At 41.2% G+C, this 24403-nt stretch overlaps 2 protein-coding genes, 1 long non-coding RNA gene and 1 pseudogene across 14 annotated transcripts in view; 2 read left to right on the plus strand and 2 right to left on the minus strand.

Moving 5' to 3' along the window:
- Positions 1-575: 575 nt before the first annotated feature.
- On the minus strand, positions 576-6238 carry LOC146267943 (uncharacterized; annotated as a pseudogene). The gene is made up of 7 exons (XR_014768886.1): positions 5479-6238; positions 5206-5275; positions 3991-4565; positions 3121-3282; positions 2971-3041; positions 2718-2895; positions 576-2482 (listed from the first exon to the last, which is right to left on the minus strand). The product of XR_014768886.1 is annotated as an uncharacterized LOC146267943 (transcript).
- A 13328-nt stretch (positions 6239-19566) lies between these two features.
- On the plus strand, positions 19567-20771 carry LOC146267944 (uncharacterized). Its single transcript, XM_084709159.1, has 2 exons — positions 19567-20097; positions 20224-20771. Exons 1-2 carry the CDS (start codon positions 19584-19586, stop codon positions 20634-20636), a joined length of 927 nt encoding a protein of 308 aa, XP_084565285.1. The 5' UTR covers positions 19567-19583; the 3' UTR covers positions 20637-20771.
- A 25-nt stretch (positions 20772-20796) lies between these two features.
- LOC146267945 (uncharacterized) lies at positions 20797-24284 on the minus strand. 9 transcript variants are annotated; one of them, XR_014768810.1, is made up of 4 exons: positions 24230-24284; positions 22135-22295; positions 21957-21999; positions 20797-20904 (listed from the first exon to the last, which is right to left on the minus strand). It is a non-coding gene; the product is annotated as an uncharacterized LOC146267945 (long non-coding RNA). The 9 variants fall into 9 exon arrangements; XR_014768809.1 differs by having other exon boundaries at positions 24206-24268; XR_014768814.1 differs by lacking the exon at positions 24230-24284 and adding an exon at positions 24010-24152.
- Positions 23622-24403, plus strand: part of rnaset2 (ribonuclease T2) — a 56684-nt gene continuing 55902 nt past the window's right edge. For all 3 annotated transcript variants that reach the window (XM_084709160.1, XM_084709161.1, XM_084709162.1), the window contains exon 1: positions 23622-23762. The gene's annotated coding sequence lies outside the window, so the exon portion shown is untranslated. The remainder of the gene's footprint in view (positions 23763-24403) is intronic.

Genomic DNA, 24403 nt, shown 5'->3' on the forward strand with positions numbered 1-24403 from the left:
CTGTGTTGGAGTAGCTGCACATTTCAACCAGCACTGCCATGTGACATAGACATCTACAACCTCTGCAATGTTCTGATGGTAGAGTCACAGTTAGTTCTCATAGCTGATGCTTACCAGGCCTTGGATTTGTACCTGCATTTGAGGAATACGATCATATCTTCTCTTTAATTTGAGATAGTACTACACATATCCAGATCCAAATTAACTTAAATTAAAAAAGAATCTTAAATTATCGGTCCACTGTGCATTTTTCATTTGTTTCTTTTTCAGCTTCATCTTGCTTTCATCAGTGTGATATCTGGGTTTTGTTCCATATCTGCTTTAGCATCAATATTTACTGAAGGCAAAATATTTGATTTGATAAAAAGTATCACAAAACATACAGTAATGTTGGATCCGTATGCCATGACAGTTGAACTATGAATTAGAAACATGAAAGAACCTCAGACACTACCCTAAATATAGGAAAATTATTTGATGGTTTGCAGTGGAAGTAAACACTTGCGTTTGTAGTGGATAGCTGCCACAGAAGAGAAAAACAAGAAGGCATGTTATGAATGAAGAATTACGTTTTTTTTATTTAACAATATTTTGCTATTGCTCTGTGGCTCCAACCAAAATAGCCATCCCTTTCTAAATGGAATGTGCACTCACAGCCATTTTATCAAATTCTGACATGTACAGTATTTCAACTGCATAAAACATGCACATGAACAACATGTAACATTTGCACATGCCTGGTAAATTAATGCATACACATAAACATAGGTCTGACAGACTCATCAGTATGCTTAAACAAAACTTGTATTTTGGACTTGAATACAGTTTCAAACTCCCAATAAAAATTTTATTGGCAATAACATTCCTGTTTTTCCGTTTTTGTAAGTTGGTTACATCATCCGTCAGATGAGTTGTGTAACTCTTATTCATGTAATGCAATGTTTTCTTGGGGGTAATACTATGATCATAATGACAATAATCTGCTGTTTTGTTAGAGATTCTATAGGAACATCAGCTTAATCCAAAAACATATTTCAGTACCTCTTATTTGGTGCAAAACAAAATCATTGGTGCAAAACAAAATCACGGTTTTATTCCAAATTAAGCTCCAATTAAATAAAGGATGTCACCACACATTCTTTGACTTACTTATAGTGGGGTCTGCAGATGTCGATGAAATATCAAAGTCACTTGCTCAAGTTTTGCAATTTCTATATGAAAGATTACTATTTTTGAATGAAAATTAGAAAGTAAGTATTCTTGTAATGACCTCTGCAGACATTTGTACTTGCGGCAATGACAGTGCTGACAATCTTAAACTAATAGCAATGGTCTATGCAAAAGATCCGGACACTGCCATCAGATAGATAATGTAACTTAGAAGATGAACATAGAAGTGTGTAAGATCCCGTCCGTCCATTACAAAATATTCATTTCAAAGCAATTGCCAGACAGGATGCTGTCAAACTCTGCACGAAAGTCTGGGTATGAACTGTAGGTGCATGATAATTCAAGAACTGCTCCACGTGTGTGCCACAGGCCTGCGACTTAAACCACGCAACCTGTTAAAAGTTACTTTGATTGTGCCTTTGCACAGTACTGTGGATCCTGTGCAGAAGCGCAAGAATATCTCCAGTTTTTTTTTCTGCTCACATACCGTAGCAGGTGGTTAAGTGCTGTCTGCTCCTGTTGATTCAGGTTCTCACTTGATGGCTTTATTATCTTGGCTACTTTCTTGTTTGTTGGCCTCTTAGAATCATAAAGTTCCATTATGCTGTCTTTTGTTATGGGCATGGGGACAGCATTGTGAATACAGTGAATACTGGAGTGGAAACAGTCAATTATTAACTTTGGCTCTTGAAGAAGAACTTTGTGTGCCATTGTTAAAACGGCAGGCCGGAGGTTGTCTTTACAAGGCATGATTGTGTGAGCCCATCCTTGAGAAAAGGTCAAGTAAGCCCTCTTCAGCAGTTTCATCCATGTTGCCCTCTAGTGCTTTTTCAACCGATGCTCGCTCAGACACTGAAAGAAACCTGGCAAATGACATCATCAAGAGTTCTTCATCCACTGAACTGACTCCTTGACAACAGGCAAGAATAAAAGCTGGTGACCGTCTGATTGGGAGGATGTTGTGGTCCAAATATCCTTTCAACCAAACTCTTCCAACAGCTTGCCATTCCTTCTCAGAATAGTCTGGTCGCAATCTGGGCACTCGTTCATCTTCCCCCTCACACTGTTCCAAGAAGTGTTCCCAGAACGCAGAGTACACCTCTCTTGATACACCGTCACTGTCCACCACTTTCTCATTTTTTAACTCAATTTTTAGATTAACCGTGAGTACTTTGGGTTCCATGAAGACATTAGGCACATCTTGAACTATGCTTACTCGTCTTAATTTCACATACTGGACTTCTTTTTCATTTTTTTCTGGTGATGCAGGAATACTGTTAAACAATAAAGGTCCGTCGTTCAGTGATGAATGCTGCAACATTTTCACAAAAAATAAATTAGGTGTCATCACATTTCTTAAATTATTTGTTGTTCATTATTCTCAAAAAGATTATGCTATGGATTTACTCCTTTTATTTTTTATAACAGATTTAATCTTAAAACAGCTTGTGCTGAAGGAGCAAACTTAATTAAAAAATAACTTCATCAAATCATGACAGGAACGTTTTTGCAGCTTTATTAGAAACAACTCCACTATTACAATATACCTGCGTGGTGGTGAGGTCATGTGGATTCCAGGGAAGAGTGTAGTCTTGATCATCACCATCATAATCAGAAATGGGTCCAAATTGTACTTCAGAGTCTTCAAGAGTTTCCTGGATGTCAAAGGCGAGACGGAAATCGAAGTCTTCACAGGGCAACTCTTCTGCATCTTGATATGACCCAGTCATTACATACTCTTCTTCAGATCCAAGCCTACTCGTGGACTGGCCAGAATGAATCCCAACATCATCGTAAGATGGTGAGTTGAGGACCTCTGCGTTAGTCATCTGAGGAGGGGCTGGTCTTGAATTATTGCTTGGTTCTCCTGTCTGTTAAACATTAAATGTATATTAATACTGTATATGTGTGTGTATATACATATGCATAGCAGATTGGGCCTGTGAAAACTATTTCCATCGAAGCTTACTCTTTCATCGTTTCTCTCTGTTGAAACACTGGTGCTGAATCGGAAGATCTCTGTAGATGATCCACCTGATGATCATTTCCAGTTTTCTCGGATTGGTATTTTTGGGATTTGTTCCTTAGAGATCGCCTCTGCACTTTCCTGTTCTACAAATAAATCAGCAAATTATAGATTTGCACAGCTATGTTACCTTGTATGACGGGATAGAAAAAAGTGGGATGAATAATATGAAATTGAATTTACAATTCTTATGCTCCTGCAACACAACATTAAACTCAGATTGAGCACATAGCATAATTTTTTATTTTTTTTTGCAAGCTTACTCTTTCATATAGGTTGGATATTGACAGCTTTCTATCTGCCTACAAAAATCTCTGAGATGAGCAGTCAATATGCAGCACAGTACATAGACTAAGGCTACAGTGTGGAATGAGGTGGATCTTATTAGATGGGCTACCCTTTGAAAATAATACACTAATCAAATGCACTAATTTTTTACATGACATAGTACTGTGTCATAATGCACCTGAGGTAGGTGTGACATGCAGGCATAAGTAGTCTGCACCCATAGTGATTAGTCTTTTTTTGTATGTTTAGGAACAAAACAGAAATACAACATATGATTACATATTACTGGTTAAAAAAACATGAAGGTCTCTTTTTTGTTAACTAATGGATACTACAGTTTAATGTGAACTACTAAACCTTATAATGCATTCTATTTTCTGCGTGCATTCAATTCATCATCGAACAGTTGCTTACATTTAAACCATATTTCAATTAGTAAATTTTTGTGTCTAATGATTTCTATAGCAACATATTTAATAACAGAAATGTGATGGATAAGAATGTACCTTCATTGGAATCTCCTTTGTAGGCTCGAAGTCTGAAGATGTATCAGAAAGAAGTAATGAGACGTCCTCAGGGTCAATTTTATCCTTTCCCCTGGAGCAGGTATAGATGCGTAGCATTCGTAGTTTAGTCTGGTCGTATAGCTGGCTTACCGTGCTCTCAAGGGGTACAGGGTTGTGACTGAAATCCTGGATATCAAATAGAAGGTCTTCAACCAGTCCTTTCGAAGATTGTCCATTTGGAAAGAACAAGCCTTTGCCAATCTCCAGTAGCTCCTCCATAGTAACGGTTTTCTCAACAGTCAGGTGCCGTGTTCCACCGTCATGTTTTGTTCTGACTTGATGAAAATCCACTTTATCGTAGTGGAACCATCCCATTTCAATCCGTCGGTTGTCTTTGGTTGCATAGCTGTTGCCAACTTTACGGCTTGGACCTGCTGCCGTGCCATTGTCGGCAGATGTTTTCAGTTGTTACCATTCCCTTTGTCTGTCTCTTACTCTCTGCATGAGACTGGGTTTCACTCCACTTTCTTTTGTCACAGTTCCTTGACGACAAAATGCTCTCAGTGCGAGTCGGTCTGTGAGGGCATGACCAAGAACGCACACGAGCTGAGTAGGGTGCAAAATATTCAGGGGTTTATTACTTACATTTGAACGGATGGAACACATGGACAAAGTAAATAAAACCGAGTAGTGAAGATAAAACCGATACATGAGAACCAACCAATGCCTCATACGCACAGACGTCTTCCTTCTAGGTTGGTTCTTTCTCTCTCCCCTCTGCTTGCTCCTCTCACAGTTAGATAAGCCTGGGCTGCCACAATAAATATAGGGAGGGGATGCCATACATCCTCCCACTTAATAATCGGAGCAAAATTGGAGCAAACACCCCTACAGCCCAGACAGGGATGGGAGCTTCCCATCCACTCTGGAACTCCATTTAAGCATCATGTTTTCCAGTCGGACACCCTTTACTGGGACACGGCAGCCATGCTGCCCTCCTGATGGTCAAACAAAGAGGTAACAAAAATGCTAAAGCTAAACTAACAAATATATTAAACCAAAGGCAATAAAGATGATATAAGAACTAAGGAACAAATGTGACATGTGTTATTTATGTGAAGACAGTTGTATAGTGTTGCTGAATGTTAACATGCACATAAAGAAAATAAGGATACTTAAGTCCCTGTGTGGGCCGCTGTTAGGCGTCCATCACACGGTCCCCATATCTCTCTATATACTGCTTTAATTTGTCATCAGTCATAACGTTTATGACGTTAATGTCGATCTGAAAACAGGAAGGCAAAATTGGTTACTCTTTATGACATTTAGGCTAATATTATGTCAAAACACCAAATGGCCAAAACGGGTGGGAAAGGATCATTAACTGCTAGCTAGCACACTTGTCCTAACAACGTAACGTTACAGCTAACGTTATTATATGTGGCTGAAGTTAATATTTCACATTCACAGCATGAAGTCGTAGCCTACCTTATCATCTTTAAGTTTGTTGATAACACTATCCGGTAAATTTCTTTGAGTTTTCAAGAAGATGAATACCTCCTCCTTGGCATCTTCCTTGGCAAGTTTCTCGTGCGCACTAGAAAGTTTCTCGTAGTTGTGGTAAATGCACCAGAATGCGGGAAATTGCATCTACATCTTTAAAAAAATTGGTCGAAAATTTGACCCCCCGGCAAAATGTGTCCCCCACACTTTCAAAATGCTGCTGACGCCCATGATCTGGCTGAATGGTTTTATTGTTGTTTTAACAGTCATAACATGTTTATGTGGCTGTTTATACATGGTATATGTGTTTTGTGAAGGTATTGAGCCATTCGATTCAGTTTTTGAGACTTTCATTCCTTTACTGCTTTAAAGTGCCTTTTAGCTCTTGAATAGCGTTTTCAATGCTTTTACAATGTTTTGCATGTAACTTCTGGCTGAATGGTTTTCTTGTTGTTTTAACTGTTATAACATGCTTATGTGGATGTTTATATATGGTAAATGTGTTTTGTGAAGGTATTGAACAATTAGATTCCGTTTTTGAGACTATCATTCCTTTACTGCTTTAAAGTGCTTGTCAGCTCTTGAAAAGCGTTTTACAATGTTTTGCATGTAACTTCTGGCTGAAGGGTTTTCTTGTTGTTTTAACTGTTATAACATGTTTATGTGTCTGTTTATACATGGTATATGTGTTTTGTGAAGGTATTGAGCCATTCGATTCAGTTTTTGAGACTTTCATTCCTTTACTGCTTTAAAGTGTTTTTTAGCTCTTGAATAGCGTTTTCAATGCTTTTACAATGTTTTGCATGTAACTTCTGGCTGAATGGTTTTCTTGTTGTTTTAACTGTTAATAAAATGTTTCTGTGGCTGTTTATACTTGGTAAATGTGTTTGTGAAGGTATTGAGTTTTTGAAACTTTCATTCCTTTACTTTTTCTTTTGGCTCTCAACGAAGGCAGTCACATTTTCTTTCCCTCTCCTCCCCCTGACCTTCCCTGCTTGCTTCCCTGCTTGGCTTCTATCCTATTGTCTAGTCATTCACAGAGAAATGCTCTGAAGTTACAATCATTTGGATAGTTTTTGATGATATTGCTCAAAATCAAATACTTCTGATTGGGGCAAAGTGGATCGACTTCAACCACTAAAGGGGACAACCTGAGGGACTGAAGCCCAAGGAGAGCAGAAGTATTCTGGGCTACTCTCCCAGACTGACCACAGGCAAGCAAGCTAAAGCTAGTTCCCTGTAAAACTATGGCTTGCAAAGACTGCAAACGACTTTATAGATTCCATGCTAGCTACCCGGAGGCTAAGCTACCGGCTAATGAGTCACCCTTGGAACCAGCTTTCTTTCTACCGGCCGGTGGACCGGATGAGTCATGACCTGTTCTCGGCGCTAAACCAAAGAGGCCCAGCGCCGCTTCTACCTTCATCAGAGATGGGACTGTCACCAAGGATAAAAAGCGAGAAAGGAACTCTTCCCACATCACCTCTCCTCCTGTCCCACTCAGAAACAGATTCGAACCACTGGGAACTTTCTCTCCCTTGTGTGTGGAATCCAAGGCGAAGAGGCAGAGGAGTGCTATCCACGCAGCTTACAAACATGAAGGGCCCAGATCGCCGACACACCATGATGGTAGCTCCTACACACATGCAAATCCAACACATCATCGTCTGCTGTCCCCCGAGTCCCCCATTTCACTCCAAGCCCCTCTCGGACCATTCAGGGCGCTGTTCGACCCCCTATCAAGCCTAATTAGACAACAATACCACAGGATTATCAAGATCCAAGGTATGCTAAGACTACCCACGGCCCATCCGCACTTAGAAGAGCTAACGCTTCTAGCACTATAGAATCTACTACTTGCACTGACACAGTGGCTAACCTTGGTCTAGCACAAGGTCCTATTGCTTATTGCTAACCCAAATAAGCTAAGAACTGGCTCCGCAGCTACTGATAAGGCAAACGTTAGAAATGCAAACACAACACCACATATGGCCACTATCTTGATTGGAGATGCTATGACAGCACATGTTAAACTGGCAAAGACAGAAAATATTTGTCTTAGCAACACATCTGTCGAGGAACTGTCGTTAGAGGTACAAACAATCCTCAACAATAAACCAAACAACCCTAAGACTATCATCCACACTGGCTCGTTTGATATCCTACTCAAGAAAACTGGCACTGAGATACTTAAAAAACATTTCACCCAGCTACTGAACACACTCAAAAGATATCAAGATGTATTCATCAGTGGACCGATTGCATGCTTTCGAAGAGGAAAATAAGCCTTCAGTCAACTACTATCTTTCAACACATGGTTGGCATCTGTCTGTCTGGCACACAAACTGACATTTATCGATAATTTCAATGTGTTCTGGAACTGTGTAGACCGTTTTCAAGCTGAAGGACTCCACCCAAACCATACAGGATCTTGACTACTAACAGCAAACATCAGTCACGTGCTCCTGACCACAAATCAAGTTTCTCTCCCTGTCCCTGTTGTGTCTAAGCTGACTGACGCATCCCAAACAACAACCCATGGAATGGAACAGAACATTCAAACAGCCTCCTGCAAGGACATGGGCCCTGTATAGATCTGCACCCCCCGGATGAATTCCCTTGTGATGGAAAAGCTCAATGACATAGACTTTCCCAAAGAAAAGCTACGCTAGTACAGCCACCATGCTATTTCATTAGACATACCGGTCATCATCAAAAACAGAAAATGGCATGGTAAAATGCATGGTACAAACCTGAAACTAGTGTTAGAAGTCACAGAACTATCCATATTCTTCCAACAGATTTATCAACACCTGTTTAATCTGTTAATACCCCACAGATGAAACTGGCCCTTCTAAATGTTAGATCACTAAATAACAAAACATTTCTCGTTAATGATCTGGTCAAAGAAAACCACTTAGACTGCATCTGTCTAACACAAACCTGGCTAAACAATGACATGGCAGCAGCAACTCTGATAGAAGCGTGTCCGCCCAATTACAGCTTTCACCAAGTTTCTAGGAAATTAAAAAAAGATGGAGGAGTCGCAGCTATTTTCTCCTCGAAATTGTTGTTCAAAATTACTGAGCTTGGTGAATTCACATAATATGAATATCTTGCTGGATAGCTCAAAAACAAATCAATACTTTTTGTTTTTATATATCGGCCACCCATGCGCTCGCCAATATTCATACAAGAATTCTCTGAAGTATTATCACTATGTGTCACTAGATATGACAAAGTAGTTTTAAATGGAGACTTAAATATCAAAGTAAATAAAAAAGCAGACCCAAGAACTATTGAGCTCTTAAATCTCCGAGACAGTCTCAATCTAACTCAACACATAACAGACCCAACACACCGGCACGGAAATACACTAGATCTAGTGATAACAACTGGACTAAATATCAATAATATTTAAATAACTGATCTACCCCTCTCAGACCATCATCATATACTTTTTAATGTGGAAATTATCCTAACAACAACCACGAAACTATTCTTATTCCAAAGTAGAAATTTAGACGATACAGCTATGATTAAATTTTCTGAACAATTTGCTCTATATGAGCCAACTAATCATGATAGCTAATCATGAGTGTTAGACTCTGTTGCACCACTGAAAACCAAAAAGAAGTGCACAAGCATGGCTGAGAAATAAAAATGTTAGTGAAACGAAAAGAAAATGCAGTGCAGCAGAGAGAAAATGGAGGAAACCAAAGATCACTATCCACTACAACATCTACAAAGATACACTAACCACCTATAACCAAACCATGCGTCTAGCAAGGAGAGAATATTTCTCCAACATTATTACAGAAAATGCCAGAAATTCCAGAGTTCTTTTCTCCACCATTGACCAGCTGCTAAACACTGTCCCTGTCCCATCCTCAGCAGTTAAATGTGAAGAGCTTGCTTTGTTCTTCAAGAACAAAATAACTGTGATCAGAGCTAGTATTATTAATAGTGGGTATCAGTAGATTCTGCAACATAACCATGAGCACATTTACCTGTATCACACTTACTGAACTTTCCAACAGTCTTTAAGCGAGTGTTTGATAGTGTCTCAGGTCCGATGATAGAGATTATAAACACATCCCTTAGAACTGGCGTCTTCCCAGATGCCTTCAAAACAGCTGTTGTAAAGCCCCTATTAAAGAAACCCAAATTGGATAACAGTCTACTTGCAAATTACAGACCAATATCAAACCTTCCATTTATTAGTAAAGTACTGGAAAAGATCGTTTTAGTCCAATTAAATTATTTTCTTGAAGAAAATAACATCCTGGAAGTTTCGCAGTCAAGTTTCAGGAAATATCACAGTACTAAAACTGCTCTCACCAAAATAATAAGCCACCTCAGACTAAACTCTGATGCAAATAAAGTCTCTATCCTTATCCTGCTAGATCTCAGTGCAGCATTTGATACCATTGATCACAACATCCTAATCAATAGACTGGAAAAGCTTATTGGGTTCACGGATAGTGTATTGAACTGGATAAAATCATATATCACAGAAAGGAAGTTTTATGTTAGCGCCAGTAGTTAGGAATAACTCACAACCGAGAGTAAGTGTGAAGTTGGTACTTTACTGTGCAAGGAACCAAACCGTGCGACCGCACAGGAGACAACCAAGGGCAGGAGCACGCAGCTGGCGAACACACACGGCGCATGCGCCAATACAGTTAACCATAACATGCCAGCAGACTGGCGTGACCACCTTTTACCTCCCCATCGCTGACCTGCGGGAGAGAGCATGACAACAGATAGCTACAATACAGCACACAATAACTCAAACTACAATAGGGCAATTCCAGCGTTATGGATGTGACATTTGTACTCAAAATTACAATAAAAAATTATCAGTAAAACAAAGCTTCTTACAATATTTAAATGTGTCATGCATATTCTGAAAGTACTTAATGGGTAGATTAGAGGAGGAAAACAATTTTTTGCAACAACAAAAAAATTCTGACACAAAATTATTACAAAAACACCTGCGTTATGGATGTGACGAGAAATGACAGTCATTTTCTGGAGACTGTACTTTTTTCTTAGCCATTTTTTAAACTTTTAGTCTTTTATGCATAATTTAATGAGGAAAAACCTGCGTTATGGATGTGACATTATTCTGTTATGGATGTGACATGTCTGAAATACACACAGAATCTGTTGGGAAATCAAGAATCAAACTTTCACAGCGCTTTTCTCAACATCTAAAATAACTTGTGAAATAGTTTTAACATTAAGAAAACCATCTGAAATGTCACTGGAGATTTTCAAGATGGCCCCCAAAATAGCATTGATAATGAAATTTAGGGCCCTATTTCAACAATCTGAAACGTAAGTATCAAAAAGTGAAACGCAAGTGACTTTGTGGGCGGGACTCCAGCGCTGTTGCTATTATACTGGTGGGATAAATGACTCTGCGCTTGGCGCAAATCTAAAATGGGTTGGTCTGAAGTAGCTACATTACTCATAGGTGTGGTTTGGGCGTAACGTGCAATAAACCAATCAGAGCAACATCTCACATTTCCTTTAAGAGCAGGCGCGCTTGTTATCTTGGTATTTTGCTATTATAACGGAATTTGCCACAATCGTTAAAAATCAAGTTCACATCCAGAGACTCATGAAACTCTTTTTAATCATTGACATGGAAGAAATGTAACGTAGCTTGCAGGAAAAGGAGCTTGGCCTCGCCAGTAGTGCGCACGGGCCAAGCATGCACCCTTAAAATGGCATCTGAATAACGCGCCATTGACTTTAGACTAACTTTTTCCTGGTCTGTGGCGACATTGTTTTTTGCAAACTGCAAAATAACACCAAGGAACGTTTGCACCGGAACACGCACCCTCTTTTCGCTGAACTGCCCTGGGAGCGCAAGTTCATTCCCTAATTTACCGACGTGCGTCTGTGAAGGGAAAAGTCCGCTTTCCGTTGAGTGCAAAATAGGAATGATACTTGCGTCAGTGTACAAATTCAATTGCTCTGGGTACAAGAAAAGGACCCCTTATCTTTTTTTAGATGGAGTTGTTGTCAAATTACTAGTATAAAAGTTCAGAATGGTCACCAATCATCTTAAGCTGTGAATACTCTCACACAGTCTTACAAATGATTTAGAGTAATGAACACAAAAAAAGTATTTTTTTAAATATTTGTCTTTTTTGGGAAACCAGCATTTCGGATATGACGTTTGAATGTCATGGATGTGACGGGTCTGGACCAGTCTTCTGCAAATTACATAAAACGCCTACATGAATAGTGATTTTCAACATTAAACTATTAATTAAGCACTGAAATTAAAAACATTGAGTTACAAATAAACTGTGTGAAATACCATCAAAACACAGTCAATGACCCCTTTAAGACATCTTTGATCGAAGCTGTCAACTCTACCTCAGCTTGGTCCGACAGGTAGCGCGAGCAAATTACAGAGCGCCGCCTTAAATGCCTAAACCGATAGTGTCCCTCGAGCACTTTCGAGTTGCCTCTCTAGTAGGAAGTAAATATTACAAACATGGAGCGGGGATCGAGGTTATGTCAAAGACAGTTACGGCAAGAAAATTAGGCTACTCAAAATGTCAGTATCCCTGGAGAAGATGTTGATCGTTGAAGATGTTTAGGCTATATCATGTTACCCATGATTTCAACTATAATCATGACTGGAATATCTGTTTCACTGAAACACGTCGGTGAAAGGGTTTATAACAGCCGAAAACACGATTGTTAGCTTTGCCGTTTCATTTGAGAACATTTCCATTGTGTTGTGAACAGTGTATTGTGAAGATTTACATTGTGTAGCGTCCGTAACGTCACGTCCATAACACATCATTAACGTTTTTAAAAGTAACAAAGGGGCAAGATTTTTTAATTAAACTAACCATTGGTATAAATAAGCTTTGCACAAAAACTTTGGATGTTGTAGCATCGGCACTGTTTGATAGGCATAAACTTATTCTACAAAAAGTTACGGACGTGACTTGGCCATGGAACTCACTGACTCATAAAGAAGAGGCTTAATGTATTTAAGGAGTTGTTCTTTTAACTCAAGCTGAGCATACACAATACTCTATCATTCCCTTGTCAATCAGGAAAATGCTAAATGGTAACATTTTATTGAAAACTGGAGTCCATTTACCCCGTTCTTGAAATGGTACAAAACGGCCATTTGACAAATGTTTTTTTTGCATGAGCGCACAACTTGTATATTATGTAAAAGAGTGCAATTGTCAATACATTTAGATCAGAGTGGTTACATGCAACAAAATATAGACCTAAGTGAACATTTTAACAACAGTTATATTTGTGTGGGCACAACTTTTTTTTTCTAAGGTAAGGGCGACCTTTGCATGGAATTGCCCAATACATAACACAGAAAACGACTAACCATAAAGGCAAACCAGCCACATGTTATTTGAGCAGTCCATCAACGAACAGCGATAAACCCACACCAGCAATACACATGAGAGTGAGAACAGAATGGCATTACACATACAAGGAGCAGCGAATTAAGGTACATGAAAGGGACACGCAAAGAGTTCATCACGAGTCCATGACATAATCACACAGACGAGAGGGCTGGCGACGCTGCCTGGTGGAACGCCTCGGTGAGGGGGGAGCAACATCAGGATCAGCTTGTGCAAGCTCTGCAGCCTCCCATAGCCCACAGGATAGGGCCGTGGAGTTGGGGCGCAGACCCATCGGAGCGGGCACCAACGCTATTTAGGGGGGGATGACGGGAAGAGGGGGGGTCTGGGGAAATAGCACTTGGGGCACAGTTGGAGCCATCATGTCGTCGTCATCAGATGCGTCGTCGGAGCTGGAGACATGGCCGGCATCAGGGCAGGTGGCTGGAACCTTGTAGCAGTCACTTGTCTTGACACGATAGGTGAGGTCTCTAAGCTGCGAACCTGCAAACTTGCGCAGACCACACCAGAGGCCTTCGACAGAAACAACGAGGTATCGGTCGCGGCTGCATGATTTGTTGCGATCCACGTGCAGGTAGACAAGATCACGAACCACGATAGAAGTGGGGGGTAGGGTCTTCCCCCCAGGGGCTTTAGATTTCTCACTAGAAGGGTGATTCTGCACCCGCTTGTCATGTTGCGACTGTATAAGCTCCTCACCAGCCAGAGGCAACTGAATACAGGTGAACTGGTCCCTCTGTGTCCACATCTCTCGGGCGGACAGGCCGCGCGACCGGATCCTGGAGTTCAGGCCAGCAGTTGCTATGGCTAGGAGCCTCGCCGATACCGGACCACCAAGCGGCTGCTGCCTGAGCAGTTCCTCCTCCAACTCCTGAACGGCCTTTTCTGCGACAGGGTTTTTGTTGGGGTTCTTGGCTCGCCCTAGCTCCAGTTAAATCCTGTGTTGGGCAAGAAGCGAGTCAGCTACCAGGGCCTTAAAGGCAGGGGCCGGATCAGTCCGGATCACGGCAAAGGGACCATTTAGAGGGCGAAGTTCCACACATAATCTGATGAGTCCATCCTGCAAAGTCTGGTGACACTCATCCTCCACAAGCATGGCCATGGTAAAGGACGTAACACACTCTCGTACTACCAGCACCAACTGGCGTGTACGTTTCATGACATCCGGGGGGTCGGATGAGGACTGTACTGCAATGGCCTGAGGTGTATGTCTGAGGGTCGCACACGAATGACAGGCATCAGTGACACGGCTGACAGCCTTGTCAAGGTCAAGGGCAAAAAAGTATCTCCCAACAACCTTCCTCAGCTGATTCGCTGTGGGGTGGCTAAGCTGCAAGTGCAAAGCAATTAACAGACCGTCCAAAACCTGCCTAGGAACGATAATGCACTCACGTGAAGGGGAGAGACGTCACGTCTCACAATGAGCACACCGTCACCGGACATGGATGCTATGTTGAGATATCTCTTGACGTCCTTGATGTTGGTAAGCTTCTTGGAAGGCCGTGTGCCTTGAGTAAGATGTGCATGGGTGCGACGCAAATCCGGACACTCAGACTGCAGAGATCTCCATGCCGTTCTGCTCGTGAACGGGAGTCTTGCGCGACCAGCCAGGATGTCCTCACTAGACAGTAGATGTACAACTGAAGCCTGCGTGTGTTGCATGAAAATGCATACTTGGCATGGCATGGCATGTCAGTACAGTCAGGGGGGTTGCGACTGGCAAAATCAGACGGGAGAATGGCGGCGCCTGCTACATGTCGGATTGAGACATGGAATCTGCTCGCCGTCGAGAGGAACTTAGACACTCTGGGACTCGCAGAGAACTCACCCCTGCACAACTTCTCATAGGCTTGAACGCACGGCTTGCTGTCTGTCAGGACACATGCTCTGTGTGAAGACTGAATGATGTATGGGCCAAAGTGTTTGACAGCCGCTGCAATAGCGAGGTCCTCCACCTCGCAGGGCAACCACGTCAACTGGTGGCTACGCAATTTGGCGCTGAAGAAGCCAGCAAGAGCAAGTTTATCGTTGCGCATGACGTACAGGGTAGCGGCTACGCCAGGTCTTCTCACAGCGCCGTCAGAGACAATCCATAACTGGTCATCTGGACGCGGCAGAGTGACGGAACGGCTCGAGGAGAGTGACTCTTTCACCTTATTGAAGGTGGAGCTATGGCATCGTCCAGAGGGGCAAGGAGGGCAGAGCAGTGTTGAATCACACGGGCCATTACTTTGACGGCACCGATGAAGGATTTCATGCCACCAACTGTTTTCGGAGGCTGACAAGCAGCTAGTGTGGACACCCGATGGGGACTAGGCTGAAGTTTACCCTGGGACCACACCCACCCCAATACAGCCGTGGAGCGAGGGTTAATGACAGTCTTAGGTGCTGAAAGGCGCAAGTTGCAGCGCCTGAGCGCATGTAGAACCAAAGACCAGTTTTTCAACAGCTCTTCCGGGGAGTTGCCGCCACAGTATAGATCGTCAGCAAGCTTTGCCACAACACCTGTTTGAAGTAGATCCCCTAGCACGCGGCACATGAGTTCCTCAAGAGCCGTCTCTGATCCAGGCATGCCCATAGCTGAGCATGTATAGACACGGACTCCACGGAAAGGGGTGACGACGCCACTGTATTTCATGGATTTGTGTGCTAGAGGTATCTGGTAGAAGGCATTAGTTAGGTCAGTTGCTATCAGGTGTCTCCATTGAGCTATTTGTCGTATGGTGCTGTCAACGTCAGGCATCAGAGAGGGTTGGGGTTTGGAATATCGGCCAACGTCCGTGAAGGCAGTCACCAGACGATACCCGCCACTCTGTTTCCTCACCAAGAACGAAGGGTTGAGATACTCCACCGACACATCCACATCCTCTGGACGATGGAAGACCCTGAGACTCTCCAGTTCAGCAAACTTTTGTTGTAACTCAGTAAGTTTGTCCCTGCCATACAGAGGTAAACGGCCTTTGCGTTGGGTCACGAAATATTCTCTAAATTGAAATGCACCGGTGGAAAAAACGTGGCATAGTCACGAAAAAAGTGCTAATTTCGTAAACGTGTCACGAAATATTAGATTCTTTTTCGTGACTGTTTCAAGAAAATATGTGATACTGGGTTGGATAATTTCATACACAAGGCATTCACACAGGTTTGAAGACTCGTTCTCGCCCCCTACAGTGCAATTTGGCTAGGTATACATCCACGCTAAAATATCAAGGTGAAAGTCATCATAGCTTGCGTAGTATAGACCCAGCTCCCACCCAACTTTGAGAATAGATTAACGGCAATATTTTTGATCTTATAAGATCTTCAAACTGTGAGACCACACACATGAAGACAAAAAATCCTAGATTTATCTGTTTCGCTCGTACAGTGTGTGGTGTGCCATTATTTGACAAAGACAGCACACCACACACAAACAGATTTCCAACTAGTTTCCCGACTGTTAACACAAGAAATCTTGCAAAATTTCTTGAGACTTAAGAATAAGCATGGCGGACGATATGCAGGAAGAAATTGCGATGATAGTCTTTGCAATGATTTTCACAGAAAATTCACTGGAAAAAAGGAAAGTGTTTGCTGTTGCCACAAATCAATTCCATTTAACTTTGTGCTGCGCCATGACTCTGTTATGCTTCCATCTTCTCTCAGCTTGCTTTCTGATTGGATATTGTTTTGTTTCACGTGATAGACTCGTATGGAGGATTATAGGGGCCAAAACTAAATAAATAAATACTTGGATAAATAAATAATTATATAACACAAAGCTTAAATAAATGACACAAAATATATAAATGTTACATGTATTTGTGTGTATATATATATATGTTTACGTTTTCATGTGTTTACATGTATTTATTTATACTTTTATTTATTTATACTAAAAGTTGGCGGTAGCTGAAGAGATGGAGGCACCTGCCAATTCACTTCTTTTTTACATCATATTGAGAGCTTTGTTGAAATTATAGCAATAATATTGACCCTAACCGACACAGACATCAATGAAAATGTATTCACGATCCTCTGCGAGATGATACAGCATAGGGGTGGGCAAATAGATCTCAAGACCGACCAACCAACGTTGGTATCAATAGCCTGATTGATAGTGTGATAAGATCGATACTTAAGTTTCAATTCCACATTGAGTACACAACTCCCTTTACACCAGAGTGGTTGTGCAAACACCGTCTAACTTCGCTCAAACTCACTTTGCCACTCCCCTGCTAGGCTGAGTTGTTGCCGTGTACGTGCAGTAACACGACTCAGCGGTACACATTTGTATTTTTGACAAAACTCGTTGTCCTGTGTTTTATTATGATCATAATCATGAACAATTCATTAAAGGAAACATTTTAAATGTTCATTCAAATATTCATATTGATGATGCATTCACTTAATCAATTTTGAGGCATTGCTTTCCCCGACATGAAAGTAGATAAACTGATTTTCTAAGCCAAAAGTATCGGTATTGGCAATACTAGCCCTGTATTTACTCCTTGGTATTGGATCTATACCACATCATACAGTGTCGCACACCCCTAGCAGCTGTAGAGAGATCCCTCTAGATTGAAGAGAGCTTGATCGACTGGTGGAGTCTGCCTGGTGTGTAATTCTGTTCATTCACCAATCAGAGGCTTTAACCCGCCCCCTGACTTGGTGACGTGAGACAACAGATTTATTTTGCTGTGTGCAAGTTACGCCGTGGATAAATGTAAATGTAAGGATCCATAAATAAATGTAAGTATAAATAAATAAATGTAAGTATAAATAAATAAATGTAAGTATAAATAAATACATGTAAACACATGAAAACGTAAACATATATATATATATATATATATACACACAAATACATGTAACATTTATATATTTTGTGTCATTTATTTAAGCTTTGTGTTATATAATTATTTATTTATCCAAGTATTTATTTATTTAGTTTTGGCCCCTATAATCCTCCATAGACTCGGCGTTTGTCCTCGGGATTCCCCCCACACATCAGGATTTCTGATCACAAATATTCTGCAATAGGGTCCAAATGCAGTGCTCCCTCCTCAGGCCCCTCTAAACCGGAATTCTCTCCTCAGGCACCTGAAGCCGGAACTCTCTCCCCAGGCCCCTTTTTTCATGTGTATCCGAGGTATTAGTGCCACCGCTGGTCGGTGGATACTGTAGGCTATTTATTTTAATAGGCTAACTTACATTGAACTTCGGTTTTAGCATAAGTCAATAGTGTTTAACATAGCGGAAATTAGCATTGCGGCTAGCGTTACGTATTGCTAACATTACGAACATGATCACTGTTCTGCCCCTGGCAAGCATAGGTTTGGCAGTTTAGCGTCATCTAGTGGTCATTATAGAATATCACATTTTTTCCGTTGGTCATTTGCAGCAGCAACAGCTGGCTCGTGTTATTGTTTATTGTTTCCACGGCAACAAGAGCCGGCTCTGAAATAATTCATTTTAACGTTGATAATACAAACAACACTACTCTTTGAATCTGAAATCAATATCTATCCTTGTATTTATGTTAAATGTTGCTTCATCAATTACCACCTCAATCATAAAGATGTGTAATAATAGTACTAAACATATATTCCATATTACAATAACGTAGGATAGCACAGTGTTCATGGGAAACTTAGGCTACTGCAGGGGGATAAATTAACAATAACCATGCTGAGAACATAGCCGTATCGTTCATGAAATGCCTCATGTAGGCTATCACCGGCCAAACTGGCTAGCAAGTTTTTATTATGAAAATTTACATTTAGTCATTTAGCGGACGCTCTTATCCAGAGCGACTTACAGTCAGTACAGGGACATTCCCCCCGAGGCAAGTAGGGTGAAGTGCCTTGCCCAAGGACACAACGTCATTTTGCACTGCAGGGATTCGATCTGGCAACCTTCAGATTACTAGCCCGATTCCCTCACCGTTGAGCCACCTGACTCCCCTAAAATGAAATTTAGCCCGCATTTGGCGGGTTGACGGGTGTTAATTTAGAACCCTGTACGTATACGCTAGCCGCAATGCTAATTTCCGCTTTGTTAAACACTATTGACATGCTAAAACAGAAGTTCAATGCCTATTAATATAAATAGCGTACAGTATCCTCCGTCCAGCGGTGGCGCTAATACCTCGGATACACGTGAAAAAAAGGGGCCTGAGGAGAGAGTTCCGGCTTCAGGGGCCTGAGGAGAGAGTTCCGGTTTAGAGGGGCCTGAGGAGGGAGCACTGCATTTGGACCCTTCTCAAATATTCAACATGTTGAATGCGCCGCAGCCGCAACACATTAGGGACTTTAAGCAGCGACGGTTGAGGGACTGCTACGGCGTCTGCGAAACATTCCAACGGGTTGCCGTAGTAGTGGTAATCGACTATCACTAAGCAACATTGTAACAGTCAACGGCTACTTCTGAAGCTAACTGAAATCATTTTTCTGTATTCGTCCACCTGAGCCGACGTTAAATAGAAGTTATTTTGAAACTAAAACTACTAAAAGTTCATTTGAAAGTGTAACTATGTCTCTTAAAATGGCCCGAGAGCACTTGTTATTTGCATTAGATGACAATTTAATAACGGATGAGGAGTTTACATTACTCTATGACGAGAACAGGTCCAGCAATTTAGATTTGCCTTACAATGAATATACACCCTTTAATCTGGTTGAAATGAAGGACGATGAATGCCTTGCGGAGTTCCGGGTGAGAAAAACGGACATACCACTGCTGGTGGAGGCCCTCGGCATACCCAACGAGTTCGTCTGCGAGCAGAGAAGTGTGGTGGCTGGCACAGAGGCGCTCTGTATGCTACTGAAGAGGCTGACATACCCATGCCGTTACAGCGACATGATGCAGCGATTTGGGCAGCGACCAGTACCAGTCTTGTGCATGGCAACAAATTGCGTGCTGGATTTCGTATATGATAGTCACCATCGCAAAATTACAGAGTGGAACGACTCTATTTTAAATCCAGTCGCTTTGCAAACATATGCTGACTGCATACAACAGATGGGCGCACCACTGGACAACTGCTTTGGCTTTATAGACGGCACAGTACGACCTATCGCCAGACCAGGAATGAACCAACGGGTGCTGTACAATGGCCACAAAAGAGTACACAGCTTAAAATTCCAGGCAGTGGCCATCCCAAATGGCTTAATTGCCAATCTACATGGTCCAGTAGGTGAGTTATACATAATTAGGACTTATGTGACAACGTGTTACAGAAAAAAAATAATCACATTTAGGTCTAGGCCTACTCCTAATGCTGAGTTTGATGTAATACATGTATACCTATTTTGTATTGCAGAGGGAAGGAAACATGATTCTGGGCTTTTAGCAGACTCCGGTTTGCTACCTGTACTAGAACAGCATGCAGTGTCCCCTGCCGGCCATCCAATGTGCCTATATGGAGATCCTGCATATCCACTGCGTGTCCACCTCCAGGCCCCATTTAGAAATGTAAATCTCACTCCCCAGATGATGGCATTCAACAAATGCATGAGTGAAGTGAGAGTGTCTGTAGAGTGGATGTTTGGAGACATCGCAAATTATTTTAAGTTCATGGACTTCAAGAAAAATTTAAAAATTGGGTTGAGTAGCGTAGGTAAACTGTACATTGTATCTGCTTTGTTACGAAATGCACTCACTTGCCTGTATGGTAATCAAACCTCCAAATTTTTTAAATTGGATCCTCCACACATTCAGGACTATTTTGCATGAGTTATTCACTCTCTAGCGAGTGCATAGGTTACCTTAGGATATAATGTATAATGTATATAGTATGTAATGATAAGATAGCAGTACAAAATGTTATAGTAGCAAGACAGTATAAAAAATATATGTCACCTTAATAAAAAAAATAGCAATGTCCAATCATGTGTGTATTATACTTTGTTTTATTATTAAACACCGGCCATCTCAAAATTATTTGTTTCTATTACTATTTATTTAATCTAGCAGCATTTATTTAATCTCCAGTCCAGTTTCACTGCAAGAGAAAACAAAAACAAGATTTGTAAGACACCAGCCAAAGTTTTCACAAGTAGAATTTACATAAAGTTTAATAGCATTGCTTTCATTAGAAGCACAGCTGACAGACACAACATATCTAGTGCTTTAGACATTACCTCTTCGATCATTTAGTTAATTTTTCAATTACAGCGAGCAATGCTTGCCCTTGCTGCTGCTGCTGCTGCAAGAGCATGGCCTGGGTAGCCTGCATTTGGGCCTGCTGTTGCTGCATCATCTGCATCATGTCTACCATCTGCTGCTGCGACTGTTGTGCCCTCCTAGCTTGCTCCTCCATCTCTTGCTTTTTTAATTCTAGCTCTTTCTCTCTCAGCTCCCTATCAAATGCACTTCTCTCCCTCAGAAAAAGCAATGGTGTCATTTCCACTTCTCCTATGCCTGCGGAACTCCTCTCCATCCTCACTCAGCCTCCTTTTAGTTTGGCCTATCCTCTCCATGGCCCTCTTCCTAGCCTCCTCTGCTTTGGCCCTGTCTGCATCTATCTTGCCTCTGTGGTCATTCAATCCTCTTGTTTCATCAGCTGCCTTCTCCTTCTCCGTTATCTCCTCAATTAATATGTCTAATTCTGTCATTACCATTGATGTTCCAGAACTCCTCTCATCTTTGCTAATCTTTCTCTTATATTTGTCCTGGCAGAGGGCAAACCTCTCCCTCACAGACCTTTGAGTAACCTTAAACATAAGGTCCAGGGAACAATTAAGATTGTCTGCTATTGTAGACCAGGCCTTGCCTTTGTCCACACTCCCCTTCTTGAAAGTGAAGGGCTCCGAAACTAGAATTTCTCTAGAGAGAATGATGTCGTGCCTCTCTGTCCACTCCATGGGGGCACTAGATACATTTGGGCAACTAGTTAGACAAGCTTCAACATATGACCAACTACATCGTTTTGGATATAAAATAGGCTATAGTAAATATACCTGTCTTGTTAAATAATTCTAATCAAAACTGTTGAGAATAGCCTATTTGTTAGCTACAATATTAGCCAGGATAACTAACGTTAACGTTACTTACTGTCTTCTAGCATCTTCTTGGGTGCTGGTAACGGATGACATGTCTATGAACAAACATGAAAATCAGTCAAATTAGCGGGTACCTTTAACAAATATACTAATAATCCATGAAGCTGCTAACGGTAGAATCAAATAAAAACGAAATGACAGTGTAAAATACGATAAAAACGTATAATTACCTGCTTGAAATCTAACGTATTACTGAGTACGTCAAATCAGTCGCTCTCCAGTAGTAGACAGTTGGGCTACAACGGCAGGAAATGTTGAGATAGAATTTCGCGTGCGCAAACTGTCACTCGAACGCCGTAGCCGTCCCTTCAGCCGTCGCTGCTTAAAGTCCCTATTGATTGGAGGGTCACAGACCATACAGCGCAGATGAAATGATTCAGACTACAGCGTTTATATGTTAAACAATATGAAATTTAGTATTTGGAGTTAGGCTACACCAAATTTATTTCGGATTATTCCAACGGCAGAAAACGAGGGACAGGGAACTTAAATGTGCGTAAATGCGCATTTAAAGGCTATTTAGAGGTGGATAAACGCAATTTCCGCAATTTAAAGGTGGATAAACGCTATTTCCGAATTCCGGGAGGTGCGTAAATGGCGTTTACGTGCGTTTAGCCCCCACTACATCCCTGCCTTTATATATATATCTATGGTTCTCCCCATATTAAACTATGGAAGCAACTCGTGACCAAAATTCAAATGAAAATGCATTTCCAGAAATGCTTTTTCATTTTAAGAATGTGGCTGCATTATTTGACTCATAAATAAAATTAGTAATCAATCATCCTATTTGCATTTTAATTTTCTTCTTTAAGACTGCTCATTCTTTCACTTAATTAAAATGAAAACGAAAAAGACATTTGAAATTTAATTTTCAAAATATGCCCCAGCAAATAGATACTTTATAGATATTTTGAAAATTAAATGTCAAATGTCTTTTTCGTTTTCATTTTAATTAAGTGAAAGAATGAGCAGTCTTAAAGAAGAAAATTAAAATGCAAATAGGATGATTGATTACTAACTTTATTTATGAGTCAAATAATGCAGCCACATTATTAAAATGAAAAAGCATTTCTGGCAATGCATTTTCATTAGAATTTTGGTCACGATTTGCTTCCATATTAAACATTTGGTGAGTTCGACATGGACTGACTTCATGCAGCGCCGCAGGCGGCTGACTTGAAACAGTGAATTCTGGTTAGACTTTTTGTTCAACTTGAGACGGCGCCGGTCACTGTGACGTATCGTCCGCCTCTTCACTAACGGAAAGACTACGTTTAATTGTAAATAAAGTAAAGTAAGCAAACGGCGCTTGACTGACGTCAACGCAGCAAACCACGAGAAGCTGGAATGTCCTACTTCACAGAGCCGTTTTTAACTCCTCCCCGACTACAAGCGGCTACTCTCGCCGGTCGTTTCATGCGGCAGCAGTCCTTGTCGAATGCACCTATTCTCTGGGACTGGGTCTGTTGTGCAAAAAACACGTCATTTGTTCACGTGATTACCATTCCGTAGAGCTCTAAGCACAGGCTTCCAACAGGAAAGGATTCCTTTTGATCGAACACGAAACAAACGGATTTAGGTAGTCTACTGCTGTAGGCTATACACTTCGATCTGGCTATCCCAATTGAAACTAACTAATTGATAGATATCTCAGTGAAAACCTTCACGACACGTTATTCGGGTTCGTCTGATAAAGGGTAGCCTAGGCCTACTGATATTTTCTTTAACTCGAGTGTTTGAAGTCCAAGGCAATACAAGCTGAAACCAAGCGTTACCAACGAGCAATATAACAAAGGTAAGGTTTGGTCTCTTTCCTCATCCCTCTCTCACGCACACACGTTTTATGAGTGAAACATATGCTCCATAGTTTATCAGCTCACAGCGGGCACATACCTATGGAAGCTTCCCATTTCCGCCAGTAAAAAAAATAAAGACAAAATAAGACAATTGAGATACTGGATCGAAATATTTAGATACTAAGTTATGATTATGCAATACTAAATCGAAATTGAGATAGCTACTAAATCGAAATGACGAAATACCAAGTACGCATGTACTCCAGTATGGCGCTGGAAGTTCGAGGTTGAAAGTGGCGCAGATTCCAACTTCCCAAAGCAATAATTAATAACAGGAACGTCGTTACAAACTCATGTAATGCCTCTTTCCAACCGTAGTGATTTAGACAACGTGCTACAAATACTTATTTTTTTAAATGTTGTTATTATTATCAAAACTAGCCTTTCTCCGAACTGAACCAATTACTTTCTCTCAGGTGGGGTGTGGGTCAACTTTTTCTCCAGGGCGTAAAGGATACTTCTTACAGCGCAGGCGCGTGCTTCAGTGAACTAAATTATTCTGACTTGTGAATATTCTATAGCGAATTGCAGTGGCGAAAATCTGCTATCAACTTTGGGGGGGACAATTATATGACATTTT

The sequence above is a fragment of the Hypomesus nipponensis genome, chromosome 11, assembly GCF_054491055.1.
Source record: "Hypomesus nipponensis isolate SF chromosome 11, ASM5449105v1, whole genome shotgun sequence".
NCBI lineage: Eukaryota > Metazoa > Chordata > Actinopteri > Osmeriformes > Osmeridae > Hypomesus > Hypomesus nipponensis.